At 39.5% G+C, this 18792-nt stretch overlaps 1 protein-coding gene across 2 annotated transcripts; it reads right to left on the reverse strand.

The window, feature by feature from the left end:
- Nucleotides 1-176: 176 nt before the first annotated feature.
- Nucleotides 177-18680, reverse strand: LOC134804529 (uncharacterized). Of its 2 annotated transcripts, XM_063777618.1 has the most exons (11): nucleotides 18544-18680; nucleotides 12969-13100; nucleotides 11190-11363; nucleotides 9085-10265; nucleotides 6759-8615; nucleotides 6386-6557; nucleotides 5774-5845; nucleotides 5499-5676; nucleotides 4199-4436; nucleotides 828-1973; nucleotides 177-716 (listed from the first exon to the last, which is right to left on the reverse strand). In XM_063777618.1, the coding sequence occupies exons 2-11, from the start codon at nucleotides 13082-13084 to the stop codon at nucleotides 271-273; spliced, it is 5580 nt and encodes a 1859-aa protein (XP_063633688.1). In that variant the 5' UTR covers nucleotides 13085-13100; nucleotides 18544-18680; the 3' UTR covers nucleotides 177-270. The 2 variants fall into 2 exon arrangements, with proteins under 2 accessions (XP_063633688.1, XP_063633689.1); XM_063777619.1 differs by lacking the exon at nucleotides 11190-11363 and having other exon boundaries at nucleotides 178-716.
- Between the last annotated feature and the right edge of the window lie 112 nt (nucleotides 18681-18792).

Consider the following 18792-nt stretch of genomic DNA (forward strand, 5'->3'; position numbering starts at 1 on the left):
TTGCCGAAAAAATTTTTTTTTCAAAAATTTATTAAACATTGCCTTGACCATATTTCTTTAGGCAACCCTATTTATTTATGTTCTGGAACATATCTTCTTTCATATTTTTTTTATAGTTTCATCAGACAGATTGGTGAAGGTGAAGCCGCGACCATATGTGATATGTCCTACTATAGCGATTTAAGTTATCGAGGAAAATGCCTTTGTTCAACAGGTATTGGTAGCGTGGATAATAATTTGAAATAGACTAGGTATGATGTGACTTAGCTTTTACTGGTCTACATCGATGTTGGTGGTGATATCTCCGAAGGTGGGCTCGTCCTTGAGGAAGGTCCCCGAGCGCTGCATGACGGGGATATCTGCGGGCTGCTCGTGCTGCTCCTGTCGGCTCGCGTGCTTGCCGCCGGCTCGAGTGCTCCTAGTATTGGGTTTCGTCTGCTTCTCTTTGGCCGTCTTCGTGACCATCTTGGCCTGGCTAGATTTAGTCGCGTTCATGAGAGAGCCGGGAACTTTCCTGTCAACGGGTGCTCGGCGTTGCGTGTTGCCGGCTACGACGGTTTTGTTCGGCTGGTTGATTCTCCTCTGGGGCTCAGTGTTGTTGCCAGGCTGTGATTGTTTGGTCGCTTGTTGAGATTTAGTGCTTTGATTAAGATACACAGGTATTTTCGTTTTTATCTTATTGTTCAAAGCGTTTTGAAATTTCGAAGACTGGATCGCTGTAACAATAAAGCAAAAAAATAATGTAATATAGAACTAAGTAGAATTTGATTTGTAGATAAAGTTTGTAGATAGTTTGGTTAATAACTATTTAAGTAATAACTACTCACATTCGACGGAGCCTTTAGCGGTGTATTTTCTTTTAGTGTAGGTAGCGTATTTGTTGCTATTCTGCGACTCGCTGAGGGAGTCGGTGGAGGGCTCGGCGGTGCGCGGGCGCGAGGCGGTGGCCAGGCTGTCCTGCGACAGCGCCTGCTCGCGTGACCGCACGCGCGACGCACGCACCACCCGCGCTTGGATAGGACTGGAGTTTCGAGATGACTCACTCGACGATATCATTTTGTTCACCAGCTTTTTGGTCACGGGCGATTTCTTTTCGCTCTCTTTGTACATTCGCGGCTCCAAGTATCTCGGCTTTGTATTTTCGAATAATTGAACCGGTCGCCCTCCTTTGCCGGCCAGCCGATCTTGCGACTGATTCGTTTTTGCCATATTATATTTGGCCCGTTCCTCCTGCGCTTTCGTCGTCCTGATTTTCGGAGGCAACATTTTTATAGGTTTCCGGTCGCGTAGGTCGCCGTTGCTTTTCAGCGTGTCAACGGAGCCGAGGTGGGCTGAAGGCCGCGGCGCGTACGGCACGAACGACTCACGCACGTGGTCTATGTCGAGGCTCCTCGTGGCGACCGCGGCGGGGCCCCTGCCGGGCCGGGCATGGTAAGCGCTGCGGCTCTTGCGGTCGTGCAGCGGCGAGACGGCCGGGACCACCTGCGGGCCGTACATGATGCAGCCGAGCTCGCGCAGCCGCTTCCTGAGCTCGGGCGGCAGCTCCTTGAAGGCTTGCGTGAGCACGGCGCGGGGAGCGGCGCGAACGAGCGCACCCTCGCACTGCAGTCGCCAGCTGGCAGCGTGCGCGAGCAGCAGGTCGCCGGCGGGCGGCGGCGGGGGGTGGCGCGCGCCGTCCGCGATGAGGTCAGGGCGAGAGCGCTGCGCGGCTGCCGCGGCCGCGTCCGAGGGGAGGGCGGAGAGGAACGCGTAGGCTCGCGCGGCCTCGTCGGAGGGCGCCCACTCGATGGCGGCGGCAATGCAGTCGTGCAGGGCCTGCGAGGCTGCAGGCGGCGCAGGCGCGGGAGCGGCTGCGCGCACGCCGCGCAGCACGGCCACCAGGCGCGGAGCTGCGAAGTGCGCCGCCGCGTTTACCAGCCGCCGGCACATGCGCGCCACGCACTCTGCCCAACGGCTGTTTTGCAGAGACTCCACTGAAACAATAAAATTATCTTTGACTGCCTACACTCGAAATCATATTCAATAGGGTCAACTGGCCTAATGTCTGCCACCCATGGCCGATTTTGTCGACATTCGGTCACGTTTTAGAAGCAGTATTTCGCCGTACTTCTCAGAATCCGGAATTAGAGTAAAAAGTACCTGGCATTAGGGATCGAGGTGGTTGAAATTGTAACAAATCACCATTTCTGCACATAACTAACTAGTAACTAGTTTACCCCATTATATGTTTAATAAAATCCACTAGAATTCAAAAAATGTTTAGGTGGTCGATACCTGACATGTCAACTTAATTTTTTCAAGGCCTTATGAAAGTTTCTCTGTTTTAGGAAAATAGTAAGTGTTAATGAAAAACCGTAAACTTAACGGTTTTTCATTAACACTTACTTTTACGGCGTAAAGGATGTCGTCTGTATGTCTATCCGCTTGACATTTTACATTCATTCGAAAGATTAACAAATTGATATTGTACGAGATATAAGTTATTTAATTATGTACTTGTGAATAAACTTTTCATCAGGTTAAGTCTTCTTGTTGTCATTAAAACACATGTTGAGACATGTTGAATCTGTATGATATTTGATTATTTGGAGAATGTTGAAAATTTGTATGCGAGTACCTTGCCTTTGCACCTGTTTGCTTTTAGGGAATAACCTAGGAAGCCATTTATCTTTAGCTGCTAATGTACCTAATGGAAGCATTTTCAAATGGGTTATTAGACTGATACAGATGAACCGAATAATCGTCGAATATTCGGTTCGGTAATATCTGAATTCAATAAACACTCGGCCGAATATTCTTATTCGGCTAATTCCATATTCGGCCCATCTCTACTTTAAACTAGCCATACTCAACCGTTTTTTATGAGGATCACAAAGCCGGTTTTGCCTTGTAGCCCCGGGCCGCAAGATGAATTTGCTTAAAGGTGACGTTCTGATGGCAAAGTTATGTAACTTGTGTTATCTATACCATGACCAGTACCGTCTTTACCATAAGAGCACACGGGGACGGTGCCCAGGGCCCCCATGCTCAGGGGGCCCCGAAGGACCGACAGTAACAGTATATTTTCACCTCAGCAGCTCGAACAAGGGTACTTTGCTTCTTAAAAACAGTGATCAAAATGCGATTTTGCTCACTGAGTGAGATAAAATGACATTCAAGTGACCTTTATAGTCAAATGTCATTTCAACATGCGGGGTCTAAACAAGTTCGAAATACTTGGGTTCTATCATCTCTGTCCCTTTCACTCTGTTAGCAAAAAGAAACAACAAAAAAAAATCAAACGATATTCAACGGTATATTGAGGGTTTATAATAGACCGCATCGTTCCAAACCACGTACGAGTAAAGTTAATTACTTAATAAAAATTAAGTTTAAGATTTGATAAAAACTGATAAAATACTATATTTTAGGTATTTTATGGTACAATTAAAATAAATAACTCAAAAAATACACAGATTATCACACAAAATTAATTATTTTACTTTTAAGAATTTCTACCATAGTTGACAAATAGTACGTATCCGCAATTCGGACCGTATCTTACTAAGTTTTTTTTTTTACAAAAAAAAAGTTGTCGATTGAAGTGTCTGTTGATGTTCGTTATTTCCATATTATTTTAATTAAATTTATTATTACGTTTTGTTTTTGTGTTCGATTGCGGTAATTAAACTTAATTGTTTGTATATCTTAAGAAAACATGAGTGCAGGTATTAAGTGATGAAGAAGGATTACATTTTTCAAGTTGTCTAATAGGTATGTTCTCACTGCTCAGGTGAAAAATTTTGTGTACTACACGAGATCAAAGTTATTTACATCTCGTGCGCTTTTGAGTCCCTTACTACGCTCAAGATTCTAAATTAGATTAGATTATAGAATCTTTCCCTTGCACGGGACTCAAAATAAGCACTCGAAGAAATATCAAACTTTGATCTCTTGTTGTACAAATAACTATTGATTACTCATAATAAATAGAAGACCATAGTAGTAAAATGTTAGTTTAATTCGAATTCTTTACTTCCCAAAAGGGCCCCAAATTCTTAATTGCCCAAGGGCCCCAGCATAGTTTAAGACGGCCCTGACCAGGACCACCTGGCGGGCCTCCTGAAAAAGCCCGGCGGGCCGCAGGTTGAGTATGGCTGCTTTAAACAGAACCGCTTCATCTGGCCTCGTCTGGCTGTGAAACAGTAACATTACTCACCAGTTATAGCACATCCAAACACAGTGTCGACCAGATTTTCGGTGGTGAGGTTAATAATATGCTGCTGGTAGCACTTGTCGAGTAGCTCCTTGGGCAACGTGGCGAAGGCTTTGGTGGGCCACACCTTGGAGAAGTACTTGGTGATCCACTTGAGGCACTTGCGGTAGAGGTCGTCCAGGCTGTACACCGACGACAGCGGGAAGCACTCCAGCACACCGGCGGTGCACACGGCGCATGGCTGACGAACATTATTCATTTAATATACCTACATTGCAACGCTGCACTTTAAGTAAACTGGCTTGTAGTCTGGACGTAGACGAAATAGTACATTACGATACCAGTGCGAAGTAGCAAATTCGCAACGAGTGGCGATAACAATTTAATATTTTTATGGAGTACGAGGGTTGCACTGAAAATGTCGGGAATAGAGAAAACTGTCGCATCTAGACGGTCAATCTTTATTTTAATACATACTTAAACTCAAACTGACCACGCATATAAATTTTCTTTTGAAAGTAATCATTCTGTAATGCACACGGCTCATAATCCCAAAGTCCTTTTTGTATGGCGATTTTGGGGCCTTAGTGGTTTTGTATGAAATTCGTGGAGTAGCCAACGGAATTGAAGTTTTTTTACATATATATATATATATATATATATATATAAAAGATTTTTTTACTGTTGTCATATGAATATTTAGGAATGTCGAAATCTGCCGATATGCAACTTTTTTGGCAGTCTTTTTAATTAACAGCACAAATGCGATTTTAATTTTTGACGTCGCTTTGGAATGACATGCTTCTTTAAGATCACCCATGGGATAAAATGAAAGTGACTTTCATATTTAATTTTAACTGCAAACGAGCGTACGATGAACTCTAGTTCATAAAAAAATAACAGAAGCCCATTGTAACTTTTATTTGTTCGCTGAGGGCATATTGAAAACCGTTTAAAAATATGATCCGAAAAATCACTTGGCCAAAAATTCAAATAATGTTCGACATACAATTTTCAAATTGCCAGTAATTCTTAAATACAAATGACAACCAAATGGAATATACCTTAAAAGTTTTATAAAGAGTTACATTTTTATAAATTATATGCCTGTTTCTATTATGTTATTTCTAAGTGTCCCATTCCCGAATCTTTCAGTGCGACCCTCGTAATAATAACATCAGTAAATTGCAAAACTAATTAGCTTAAGATAATATTATATAATAGCATAAAGTTTCGTCATAATGTTTTCTTTCGGAATCAAGTATATGAGAAAGCTACACAACACAAACCAGTAAGGACTCACCCTGTGAAAGTGGTGACAGTACTTGGCCTTGAGCGTAAACATGATGGCCTCCTTGAGCCCCTCGAGGCCGAGCATGTCGGCCAGCGTGGCCAGCTCCACGATGCTGATCGCGTCCGGGATCCGGGACACGCCCGAGTAGATGTGGCACAGCGCGAAGTGCACCACGTTGTATGAGAACCTACACAACGCAAACGTTACTAAACAAGTTTTTGTATTATTATCGGAAAACAGAATCGCTTGTATTTGTCCGATAATATTAAATGAAGATAACTTACGGTGGCAAAACTATCACATTTCCCGCGCTCTCTACCCAGCCGCCGCTCAGTATCCTGGCGAAGTACTGGCACCTAAAATTTCAAACTCATGTAATCGTTTGTTTAGATATTTTAAGCACACTTTACACTGTACTTCGTTTTTTTTAGCATTAGAAATAAGGTAAACAATCTTGATGTCTTTTAATTGAAAAACACGTTTTAAAAATAAGTCACGGCAAATATGTAACTATTATGAATCGAATACGATTATTTATATTCTTCTGCTTTCATTAGTAATAGTTACTGATTTTTAAAAGCGTTTTTCAATTAAAAGACATGTCAAGATCGCTTACCTTCTTTCTAATGCTAAAAAAAACGAACTATAGGCTAGGTGGCAATTTTTTTCGTGGCTCATTTGATCCTATTTATGTGGATTAAATGTCTATAATTTTTTTATTATATTATGTGGAACCAATTGCGTTACTTAAGCCAGCTACACATTTGTCTGACGTGTCGTGTTGTGTCGTGACGCATCATAACGGTAATCGTTTTCATACATTTAATATGGTTGCGTTCACATTTGTCTGACGTGTCGTGATGTACGCTGCGTGCGATTACAGATTAGATCCTTACCTAGACGACAAAATACACTTATGGGCCTTGATTCGTCTACCAGAAACTTCTACGATGACATCAGGGGTAATTTCTTCGAGAAACATTCGCAACAGATCCTGGCCCAGTCGCGACTGACAGAATCCTATCAGACTTGAAGTCTGGCTGGTGGTTTCTTCTGTTGTGCTGTTTTCTAAAAAAATATAGTTCAAATAAATGAAAAAGTCGGATTGAACAACTAAGAGCAAGCGCATATAGCATAGTACCACTGTCCTGGCTAGATGATAAAAGCAGGCGAGACTCGACCGACTTGTTTTTAGACTCTAGCTCGACGCCTGACGCCAGGTAAAAAAACAAACGCAAACGCGGTTTTGACTACACGATGAGAACTCACCTACGACGGAGCGGCAGACGCTGCTCTGCACGCTGCTGAGCTCGGACACGTCGGAGGCGGGCTCGTCCGTCTCGCGGCCCGAGGCGCGCCCCCGCCCCTTGCTCGGCAGCGACCCCGGCATGCTCTTACTGAACTCGTTCTTCAAGTGGGGAAACAGCCTGTTCAGACTCAAAGCGTTCTCAGAATGAAATGAACTTATAATATCGATAGGACGGGAAATGCTTCCGCTTTGATTCCCCCAATTGTTATCCGGAATAGACCTAGTCATTCGGACGTTCGAAACTGACTCTTCATACATCGTTGTGATTATTGTTGCATCAGTTTTCGGCGCCGGTTTATCTAAATCGGACAATTTGACAAATAGGTCCCCGGACTGGTCGATCCCCGTGGGCTCCTCGTGGATGACCACGTCGCGCTGGAAGGAGCTTTTATCTACACCAGAAACTCGAGATGGTCTTTCTTTCTTAACAGGATCGGGCGTGATGCTGTTGTTGATTTCTGCAGCACTGGTTTTCGTTTCAGTAGCTGGACAGCGTATTATCTCGGAAATGCTGATATTTAAGTCATTACAGAGCGATTCATATTTTTCAAATGTACCGGGGCTGTTAGATTCTTTGTTGTTTGGAGCAGGTGATACAAAATTGTCAGTAGAGCCCTTGATGGCTTTAGTTGCAACAGATTTAGGCTTTACATCAGTAGTCGTGTGCTTTTTCGAATTCAAAGAGCAAGAGAGCCTGGCTGGCATCTCCTTTAACGTAGATTTTTCGCCTAGATCGATGTACATTGAAAATATATTCTTTTTTTCACTGGAACTTTCCACTTCGTGGTCATTTTTTGGTGGTAAGGGGTCCGGTAAACTTGACAAGTCTATATAGAATTTGTGACTCGATCTTTCACTACTATCAGAATCTAGCGAACTTCGGCTTTTATTTAAGTTATCGTTAATACTGAGACAATCATTTTTTAATGATTCACACGCCCTATCGCCGGGTTTCTTTGCAATAAACTGAGAATTAGATGTGCTTTTCTCGCCATCCGATTTCGGGCTCATTGACATATCAACTACCCACGCTGAAGCAAAGGAGGAGGGCTTTGGGGACTTTCTGTAGTTATCTTCTTCTACTGGCGGTACATAAGCACCAGATACTATGGGAATATTTTCTATCCTTCTTCTAGGCATGGGGCTATCAGAATGACTACTCGATAATGGTAGGTAATCTTCTATAGATGCACCCCCCGAAACTATAGGCGATGATTCGTTGAATTTCTGAAGCTTTTTCATATTTCCTAGGCTTTCATATCCGGAAGTGGAAGAGTCTATTCTGCTTTCTTCGGAGTTGTACTGCTTCGCCGTGCAGACATTTAAAGACATAATGGAATTATGTGGAGTACTGGTTACGAATATAGTACTGGATAGAGATGTATTCTTATCTTGGGGCTGGTGTGACGTATCCTCGTTGACGGTAGCCGTGATGCTTTCTGTCGCTGGCTGGTCGCGTAAGGCTGGCTCGTCATTTACGCACAGGGAATCTTCAGTTATGGGCGTCATTTCAAAAATGGTAGGAGATAAGTCCTTATGTGCCGACTCAGGGTCTTTGCTCTCCGGTTGTTCCAAGGAGTCTTCGTTGTCGTTGCTCTCGGACCAGTCGTTTGGACTCATGTCGTGTTTGGAGGTGGCACAAGGGACTGGCTGACTAGGCGTTGGCAGAATGTCTGAATTTAAAATTGTGGCAGGTTCCATTGGATAGACTTGTATTTTGATAGTATCATCTTCTTCATCGGCCAAGCTTGCAGCATCAATGAAGCAAGAAGTTGACTTAAAAGGAGATTTTTGAACTAAACTGGGGCATAAATCCTCTGAAAAAATAAAATTCATTAAATAAATAGCACATATACACAATAACATAATCCACCAATTTAAAACATCATTTTATTTTATTTTTGATGCTAGCTTTTATAGCCTGCTGTACTTTTGATGAAAGGATTATTATTATGTTATTCTTTAGATATAACAATGATCTTGAGTCAAGGTTCCCACATGATTTTCATTAAGCTAATATTTTGCATCCACTAACATAAAGTATGTTGCAAGACTTTCAATCACAAGGGACAACTGAAACTAAATAAAAGCCTGTAAAAAAATATCAGTTCTCATAACTTAAACTACCTATTAGAACCTTTATAAAAACGCATGGGTTAGTTTTCGTTACGATTGTTACGTGTTACGTTTTGATGTCTAATTTAGCAGATATTGTTGAATGCGCATTTCATTATAAGAACATTTGAACTGTCAAGTTATACTGGTAAATAATTAAACCTGAATTACCTTTCACGTCGTCGACGAATGTATGCTGGCGTTCCTTTTTTAAGAACCTTTCACAAAGTTCTCTTTCGGCTAATTTTGGTGGAAACACTGACTCCCACGAGCCAGTCTCTGAAGATAACGATGACGACTCCATTATAAATATTTCTTCATTCTGACGTTGTTTTTCTTCCTTGGATGATTTGCAGCATCCTGCATCTCTGTGTTTGTTCGATTGATTTATCTTCTGCCCATTGGTCTCCGCGTGAGAGTGCGTGCTCGCGGATGACGCATTGCTCGCACTCACTGCTTTTACTCTGTGACTCGGGTGATTATCTATAACTGGACTGGACGTGGAGTAATGGGTGTCATCTATAGTCAAGTCGTGCAAAGTGCTCTCAGTAAGAGACAAGTCGGTTAACGTAACGTCTTTATGACTGCTAAGGCTCTCCATGAGGCCGGTATTCTCCAAGCCGGAGTCGGATGAAGTGAATATGTTCTCCATTTTGGTGATATTGTCCCCAACATTTAACGGCGGGAGGGCGGCCGAAGAGCTGGCGCCGGGCGAGAAGGCGTAGGCGGCCGACAGGTAGTCCGAGGAGGAGCTTGGCTCGTCGGTGATGAGGCTGTCGGGCGAGTACGCGGGCTCCGTGCCCTTGTCGTCGCCCGCCCTCGGACCTGTCTGGCTGCTCAAGCTTGCGCTAACCGCGCCGTTGCTCACTATATCATTACCTCTTATCACTTCAGATCCGACGTTATCTTTACCATGACATTTAAATAAAATATCACAACTGTTGGAATGTTTGACTATTTTGGAGGTATGACTAGAACTAAGAGATAACGATGTCGGCTTCTTGCTGCACTGCGAAGATTTTGCTCTCTTCAAATTGTCAGACTGTGTCTTTATAATAGAATGGAATGCGTTCGATAGTGCATCCTGTTCTATTAGTTCCTTTTCTAATAAGTTACCATCGATCGGAACCAAAGCGTAATATTCTTTTGTTAGTTCAGTGCTTGGACTAGAGCTTATAGTTTTCTGGCCCTTTTCAATATAAGGACTTAAACACTTGGGGGTTAAGAATACTTCGACGTCCTCAGAATCTTCCTTATTTTTTGGAACTACCTTTATAACTTTAAATGTTTCGTTCAGGTATGCCAGTATTTCTTTCTCCTGATTTCTGATATTGCATTCAGTGTACACATCGCTGAAATAAATAATTCATGTTTTTAAATCATATTTTAAATTTAAATCACAACAACTACAGGCCATGTGTTTGTAAGTCCTTGTGGTTCGAATGAACTCGCAAATATCATACCGATACAAACATGTTAATAGCAAAAACATAAGTGAGCACTGGTTGATCTTATCTCGTTGCATTAGTTAATTATCAAGACTATATCAAGACTATAACATAAAGTGCAAGTTTTTGTACTTTTACTGCATGTTTTTTTTATAAATTTAGCGGGGTTTGAGTTCATAGTTCATATGTTTCATTCTAATTTTTATATTATTTAATTTCGTTTTACTCGCTATACTGTTAGTAGTGATGACAATAATTATTAAAGCTAGTGTCAGACCCACGTGTATAATTACTTTTTTGTGACAGGTAATAGTAACTTTGTGGTTGGTTGGTTGGTTGGTGGTGTGGTTGTTTGATATTGGATACTATATCACTACTTTTGTGATAAGTGGCGAACTGTCAAATATTGTTATCAATGTCAGCTTTTGGGCAATTGCAGCGGCCTTACAACCCGACGCGACGTTAGAGAAAAGCGGACGAGAGATAGGCCCAAAAATATTTTAGAGATTTTTATTTCGCACTTAATATGAGTAGGTACCTATCTCATAATAATAAAAAAAACGAAAAAACCGAAACGAAGGGATATAGCTATAATAAAATTTATGTAAGTATATCATATTACCTATGTATAATTATTTTAAACAATGTCAAAATCCAGAGAGGAAAACGGTGACTACATTTGTTTATGGAGAATCATTCGTCCGCTTTCCTCTTCAGACTATGCGTGATGTGGCAGTAAAGTAGCGCTTTAGTAGCCATTAACCACTAATCAGCCACGTCGTTCTGTCACTTTCTTGAGTCAAAAGAGGGCCAAATTGTTTTACTCACCTGACGAAGGAATAAATTTCATCGAAGGTACTGCGCCCAATATTCACATGCAAAATGGTTTGAAGCTTATGGTAAAATTCGTTCGTGCGTGCTTTTAGTATACAAGAGTGAGTAAGGATTTTTAGTTTACCACAGACCACCTCAAGATCGGAATATATAGACTCATCAAATATTCTGCAACAAGGTAGCGGAAAAATGTAAGCAAACACAATTAAGTTCTTATATGTTATCAAATTATGAAAATAATAACTGATCAATATCGTCTTAGCAAGTGGGAATTCATGATTTTTCCTACCACGTCCGGAATACATATAGTGTCAAAATTACAAACGTGGTCAATAATGTCAACTAGCCATAATTATAATGTATTATCGTATAACAGTCAACATGATAACAGATTTATAACATCCTAACATAGCCAAATAAGTATATTGCAACACACCTTTGTTACTAAATACTTATTTATAGTTAGGGAGGCGAATAGGGGAATTTTCGGCAATACTCGAGCGTGGCAGTTTAAGATATGAGAGATACCTTAGACCTAATAGAACAACCTTGTAAAGTATTTAGCTCTATATGTAGTGACGCGCGCCTAGGATAGACGATCAGATTAGTAAAAAAAAATGGATAGTCTGAAATACTCGAGCGCCTCAGATTAAGACATTGGGGGTTGATTTTAGTGTTTAAAGACTAAATTTAACTAATCTGACGATAAGTCCTTGACGCCGCCGAGTTATAGGGTCGCGAACTTGTAAAAAAAAAACGTTAATCCGGCATTCTCGAGCGCGATTTTTTTATTTTTTATTTTGAAGAATATAATCTAAAACTTACTAAAAATACAAAATCTGCCGGTTTCCGCATGACCGGAAGTGTGGAGGAGCCATTTCGTCTTCCTAAGAACGCGTTGCGGCATATAAGTCGCGAACGATACATTTTACAAAAAAAAAGTTTAAATAAACAAAAAAGGTAATTTTATTTTACACAAAAAAGGTCTCTTTACATTTTTGTCCAAAGTGCATCATAAAAACTCAACCAAAAAACCTTTTTCGGTCAGATTAAGAGAACCCACCAACATTTTTGTCAGATTAAAAAAATATGCTTTCAGGATACCGAGATAAACCTCCCCTATGAAAATCTGACGCGCTCGAGTATTTCAAAAAAACTTTATTTTTTTGCATTTTCAAAAATTCATCGTAACTTATCGTCACGCCGAAATCGTCAGTTTTTTTAAAGGAAGCTTCCTTGGGGCCTACTTAACACCCCTTCCGAAAATCTGACGCGCTCGAGTAAATTTTTTTTTTTTGCATTTTTGACTACTTTATATGCCTACCCCCACCACGCAAACCGGCAGATTAGTATACCGTTGTTATCAGAGGCACTCGGGGCATACGTAGTATGAATATCTGACGCGCTCGAGAATGCCCAAGTAACTGTTTTTTTTAACATTTTTGAAAAACCGTACACGCCAAACCCACCGCTAAAATGGTTTTTGTCATACGAGCTTTTCTTTTCGAAATTATTTTATCTTTCGATTTTGATAGGTCTCGACGGCGCCGTTGAATTACGCCATTTAGCTACCTCGCCTCCCTAACTATTATAATAGGAATATGGACGCGTTGCGATATTATTGGCCACTTTGGCTGCCATCATTTATTTGATGCCGACTGTACCGACATTTGAAAGTCAGTTAAATGCGCGATCGATAATGACTTGCACCTGAATCCCAAGCGTTAAACATGAAAGCATGAAGATCTTTGAACATTGTAGTTATGTACATACCTAGCTATGTCTTCCTCCAACTGCCTTTGAAGATGTATCTCCAGCAGCGACGCTTCGTCCGAGGCTGAGGGCTCGGCTGCCGACACCGGCTTAACCCTCGTGCGCGTCCCCGGCATCAAGCATCTCTTACACCTGCAACCAATGTACGTCTGCCTTTAATTATAAATTATAACCTCTACCGGCTTACACTTTTGTGAATAAAAAATGTATGGTGACCAGTGTGACTAACTTTCTAAAAAAATGTTTATCTAATAGGTACTGATTCTAAAATGGTTTAATGCATGCTATTTACATCTTTACACACAAAGATATGGCATAGATGGTGATTGAAGTTAGGTAAGGTTATCTCGAAAACCGCGAACTTTTTCTATACCTATTTATAAGTGCATTTTCTGGACCAGCCCTTCGGTGGTTAGAAGGTTATCCATTAATTACTGGGCACCCAGTATATACTTTTGTACTAACGGGTCTAAGACCTGGCAGAACTAACAAACTGTTAAGATAACACTTCTTCTTGGAAGTGAATTGAATATAATATAACTGTTTTTCCACAGGATTTTTCAGCGACGAATAAGTATTGTTTTGCTGATACCTAATAGCTTCAGCCTAGACATTATATTATACTCACTCACTCAACGAGTTGCAACGAACCTACATATCTAAAATAGTGGATATCTAATCTTCTTATATCATACCTATCGACAGCAATCGATAACATTATTTTGTGATGCAATTCTCTTTCTAAAAAAACCGGACAAGTGCGAGTCGGACTCGCCTACCGAAGGTTCCGTACAAAATTATTTTTTCTTTTATTTTTGTGTACACTGTCCTCCAGTCGTTCCCGAGATAAAGGGTCCTGACAAACAGACAGACAGACAACAAAGTTATCCTATAAACTTTCCGTTTTGTTCTTTTACTTTGAGGTACGGAACCCTAAAAACTAGCTACTTAACAGACATTTAAAAAGTGGGAGGTTTGTATTCATTTTTAAGCAATTGATATCTGTCAATTTATTTATTTATAGTTATGTAATGTTTATGAAGATAAAAACGTCAAATAGTCAGCGAAACTATAAGCCTAGCACCTCTGCATACCTATAAATATTTATAAGTTAGTATTTTTGCTGACTGTAGATAGGTATAGTCAGCAGTATGTACATAAGCACATAACATATTTGATATTATCAAATCATCGTAATTGTAGTGATTTGATTTGACTTTTTTATAATCGGATCGCAGCAAACACTAATCAACAAAAATAAAGTAAGTGGGACAAGAAACTAGGTACCTAATAGGAAAGCGGCAGCGGTACACTTTATACACCTCAAAGGTAGATTTATTGACAAAGGTTTGCCACATAATAGATAGTTTCGAATTTTCCGAAATAAAATGTTTTAGGCAAAAATTTCATTTTTGTTACAAGTTTTTTTTCGCTGACTGTACTTTTCTTTCCACAGGCAACCAATACTCATTGAGACAATTGTAACAACCCCCAACACAATTAGTTTGCGTTGTTTTATCACAGAGTTCCCATGGCCACCTCCTATCTCCATCATCAGATTATCTCCATGTCATCATAATATTGCATCGTCATCCGATTTAAATATGTGTACCTGTGCAAAATTTCACCTCAATCGGAAATCGGGAAGTGGGTCAAATTTAGCTTCCAAGATATGACCCACACTATAACAAAATAAAAAATAACATACCTACAAGATATTTACCAACAGGGCAAGTTAAATAAACGCTAGTAAAAAAAGGGCAATGTGCTTAAGAATTGCAAAATCAGTTGTTACGAAAAGGGTGAGTAGTCAGTCAGTCAATCATACTTAAGGGGCTACCCGAGGTTTTCATCGGTTTTTAACAAGTTTTGAATCGGATCTCCCTTTTTTTGTACTACAGATAGAATTATAAGACAAACAGTTATCGGTTTTTCAATCTTTTATCTCCGGTTTTGTCCACCGGATTTTGAAAGAAATGAATACTTATTTTTTTATGAAAAAACACTTTTTTCGTATCTAGTTTGCAGTGAAGGATCTTACATGTACGAAATCTACATATTTGGGTTCGTCCTTGACGTCTCGAAAAACGTGTCCAGGGTCTTAATTTTAAACTAGTTAACACAAAAGTTATGGCCAGAAAACCAGTTTTTTAGCCTAAAATTGTTCAACTTTGATGCCAAATATCTCGAAGACAATGAACTTTGAAGTAAATATGGGAGACTATATTGCTTAAAGCCGTTGCTCTTAATATAATAAGTTACAAAAAACATTAGAAAACTAAGGGATTCAGATCGAAGGTGTTTGGCGTGGGGTAGCCCCTTAATATATTAATTTGGTATGCTAATCATGCCTCCGTACCGTCGAGCGCGAATGACATCATAAAGTAGAAGCAGCTACATTGATATCACGCCTATTCATGTTACGCACTGCGATCTGCTCACGATAATATACACCTGTACCTATACGACTACGGAAGCGTAATTCACATTAGCAATTTAAGCACCTTTTAAATTTATAAAACAAAGTCCCCCGCCGCATCTGTCTGTTGTGTGTTTGTATGTTCGCGATAAATTCAAAAACTACTGAACGGATTTTCATGCGGTTTTCACCTATCAATAGACTGATTCTTGAGGAAGGTTTAGGTGTAGAATCTGTTAACCCGTGCGAAGCCGGGGCGAATCGCTAGTACGTCTATAAAATGCAATTACCTAAGTATTTCATAACCATCAACAAAAAGCTGAACCCGATTTTGTCTAAGTGCTTACCTATCTACAATACCTGTTTGTGTGGTGTATTCCCATTTGTCCGCCTCACTTGACCGTCGCCATACATGAGGCGGGGACACATTGGAATGATTTATATGAAGCTGCGTCTTCTATCAGTTCCCGGCGGGGACAAATGGGAACACACCCGTTCGTGTTATTAATTGTCTACCAAGACAACGTAAACTGCGGGCCTACCGCCAACATCGAAAAATCGTTATATGCCTAACTATCACTCAAATATGCAAGAGTGATGGAGATGCAGATAACGATTTACGGTTTTACGTCGTTGGCCGTAGGCTTTCTGGTGGTGGCGTGAAGGTGTGAGGCGTAGCTTAATTTTTAGATTATTAATTATATTGTTTTCGATTATATGTGTTTGTAAGTCTCGATATGTCAACTTTGTACATGACTACATGACCAAACATTGCTACTGAAAATGAAGAAAAAAATGCTGTTTTTTATGTGGGGCACTGGGCTTGATAGAGAATAGAGTTCTCTAAGACCTCAGAGTGTCATCAATAAATTGAAAACTCTAAATTATTAAGCATTGTTTTTGTTTTTGTATCTGCTCTTAAATTAAGAACCCATATGACATATAATTAATACACTGACTTTATACATTTAGCGTTTGCGTCAAATCCGGTAGTTCTGATTTTTTGCAGACTTGTTTATGATGTTGGCTCATTGAATAATCCAAGTTTGTGACCTCGAGCGCCTAACGCAACTTAGTCAAAAATAGAAATAACCACGAAAATTTCGGATATTATTTAGATCTGGGCGATTATAACGCTAAAGGACTAGTTTTTGATAGTACCTTCTCTGTCGAGTTGCCTCTGTACCTAGATAAGCCTTTCAAAATGTATATTTTTTTTTTATTAAATTTGTAGGCTATTTGAGTGCAGTGAGTATGCACTTTTGTCTCAGGCGATGCCGCTTGGCACATTGTTCCTAAGGTCAAACAAAGCTGATTTGGACCTGTATCCACGAGATCATTCCTGCTGTTATAGCAACTAGGGCAAGTTATAACAACAATCCGACAAAGTTACTGGATTAATAATGTTTCTGAAAGTATTGTAAATGGCAACAATCAGATAATATATCTGTCATCCTACAGCAGTCCCAAATTCAGGCATTGATAAATGGTTCGCTTCATTTAGGTAACATTACTTAGCTTAGACTAAGCCAGCATCTGATGAGAATATATGTAAGTTTCAAAATTAAAATTAAGTCTAGTCTATAGCATATGCAAAAACATTTTCATGCATATAACTTAAATACAAATGGCTTAATTGTCGTAACACAATGGAATCAATTATGTTTACTAATTTCAGGTATGGACTTGAAATTAGTAACTATGTTAACTATGTACAAAGGTTTTGCTGCTCATTCATATGGCATTTATTTATTAAAATCTGTAGGTACATGTTTCAGTACAACTGTACACTCAGGCAATTATAATGAGTTAATAATTTTTTGGTTAAAATAGGCTCACAAGTTTTGATACTTCAGTGGAACTCATGCCTAGATATAATAATCAAAAATAAGTCAAAGGCTACTAAAATTATAACTCTACCTTTTGCCACATTTTATGGATGCTACTGAAACCCAAACAGTATATAGGTGCAAATGATCATAAAAGGTTTTTGCAAATCTAAGATACAACATATAGGGTCATTGCGGTAGTTTCCGTCCAGCTCTAGTTTTCGTCCACTTGACGGAGTAGCAACTATGGGGCTATTCATAAATTACAAATGGTCATTTCAAATGGGGGGGTCTGGACATTGGACGATGGTAGCATGACATAGGAGGAAATGGGGTAATTCGAAGCATGATTTTATGTAGATAGATCTATTGTTTAGACATTAAGGATTTCAATAAGTCCAAATTTGTGTGGCAAGGTAGGTTTATATTCACATATTACAAAGTGGACTTTCGTCCACTGTTTTCACAACTGGATGGAAACTAGCACAATAGGGAGTATTACTGCAATGTTCTGCCGCCAGGGTGCAGCACTATGTTGTTTAGTAAACCATAGAGTAATTTATACATACTCTGCCTTAAACAGTAGTTTGACAAGTTTTCACAATGACATTGATGCATTAAGGCGGTTTATTTACAGGTGGCCTACCGCAAAACGCGAAAAGAGTTTTGAGTAATATTCCCTATTACCCTATTTGACCAATTTCTTAAATTAAAATTGTTATAAGTTGGTTGGTTGGTTAAGCAAGTGACTGCTTAATGAAATGTACTATAAGAACCAATAATATCTAATTAAGACAAAAGCATTTAATAGGACATGCAGGTATGCTCAGTAGCTGAACAACATTTTATTCTAATACTCGAGCTTTGCTTTGTAGATCAGACCGGGTGTAATAGTAAAAATGAACAAAGTCTGATAAGCATTAATAACATTAACAACTAATCTGAGATGTATGTGTGCAGTTAGAAAAGTATTGCTCACCAAAACAAAGGTATATTATGTGCAATTAAAATGATCACACCTACGGTAAGTAAACACACATTGTCATTTGAAACAAAATAAAAGTAAATACTTAAGTGTTATGTTCTGTCCTAGTATTAAACAAATACCTAACTCTTGCAAGGTTAAATACACACAAGACAGCGAACTATTGATTGTTTTTGTCACTGGATGTCATGCAAAATGTAAAAATATAGCTGTGCTACTTCATTATTTTACAAATTCGCAAAAATGTTCTTACGAGTTTCATTTGTTCCACTTAGTAAGATTTTTTTCATTTATTGAACTAACACATCGCCTCTATGAATTTAAATTATACATTCTACTTACCGCTAAGATTCCAATAAGTTACAAAATTATTAGTAGAATAAACTTTATTTAATATTCACGCAAGATAATAAACAATCGGCTTTTCAAGACTGCTCGATCGATAATTTTACAATGCTGTCGTGACATTATAGAAAGACTATAGAGTATAGAGTAATTACAAGATAGAGAAGGTCTTCAATATAGAAGCCAAAGTGTAGTATAATATATAGGACAGAAGCTTAAAACAAAATTTCAGACTTTTTTTACTCT

Source organism: Cydia splendana, chromosome Z, assembly GCF_910591565.1.
Source record: "Cydia splendana chromosome Z, ilCydSple1.2, whole genome shotgun sequence".
Lineage (NCBI taxonomy): Eukaryota > Metazoa > Arthropoda > Insecta > Lepidoptera > Tortricidae > Cydia > Cydia splendana.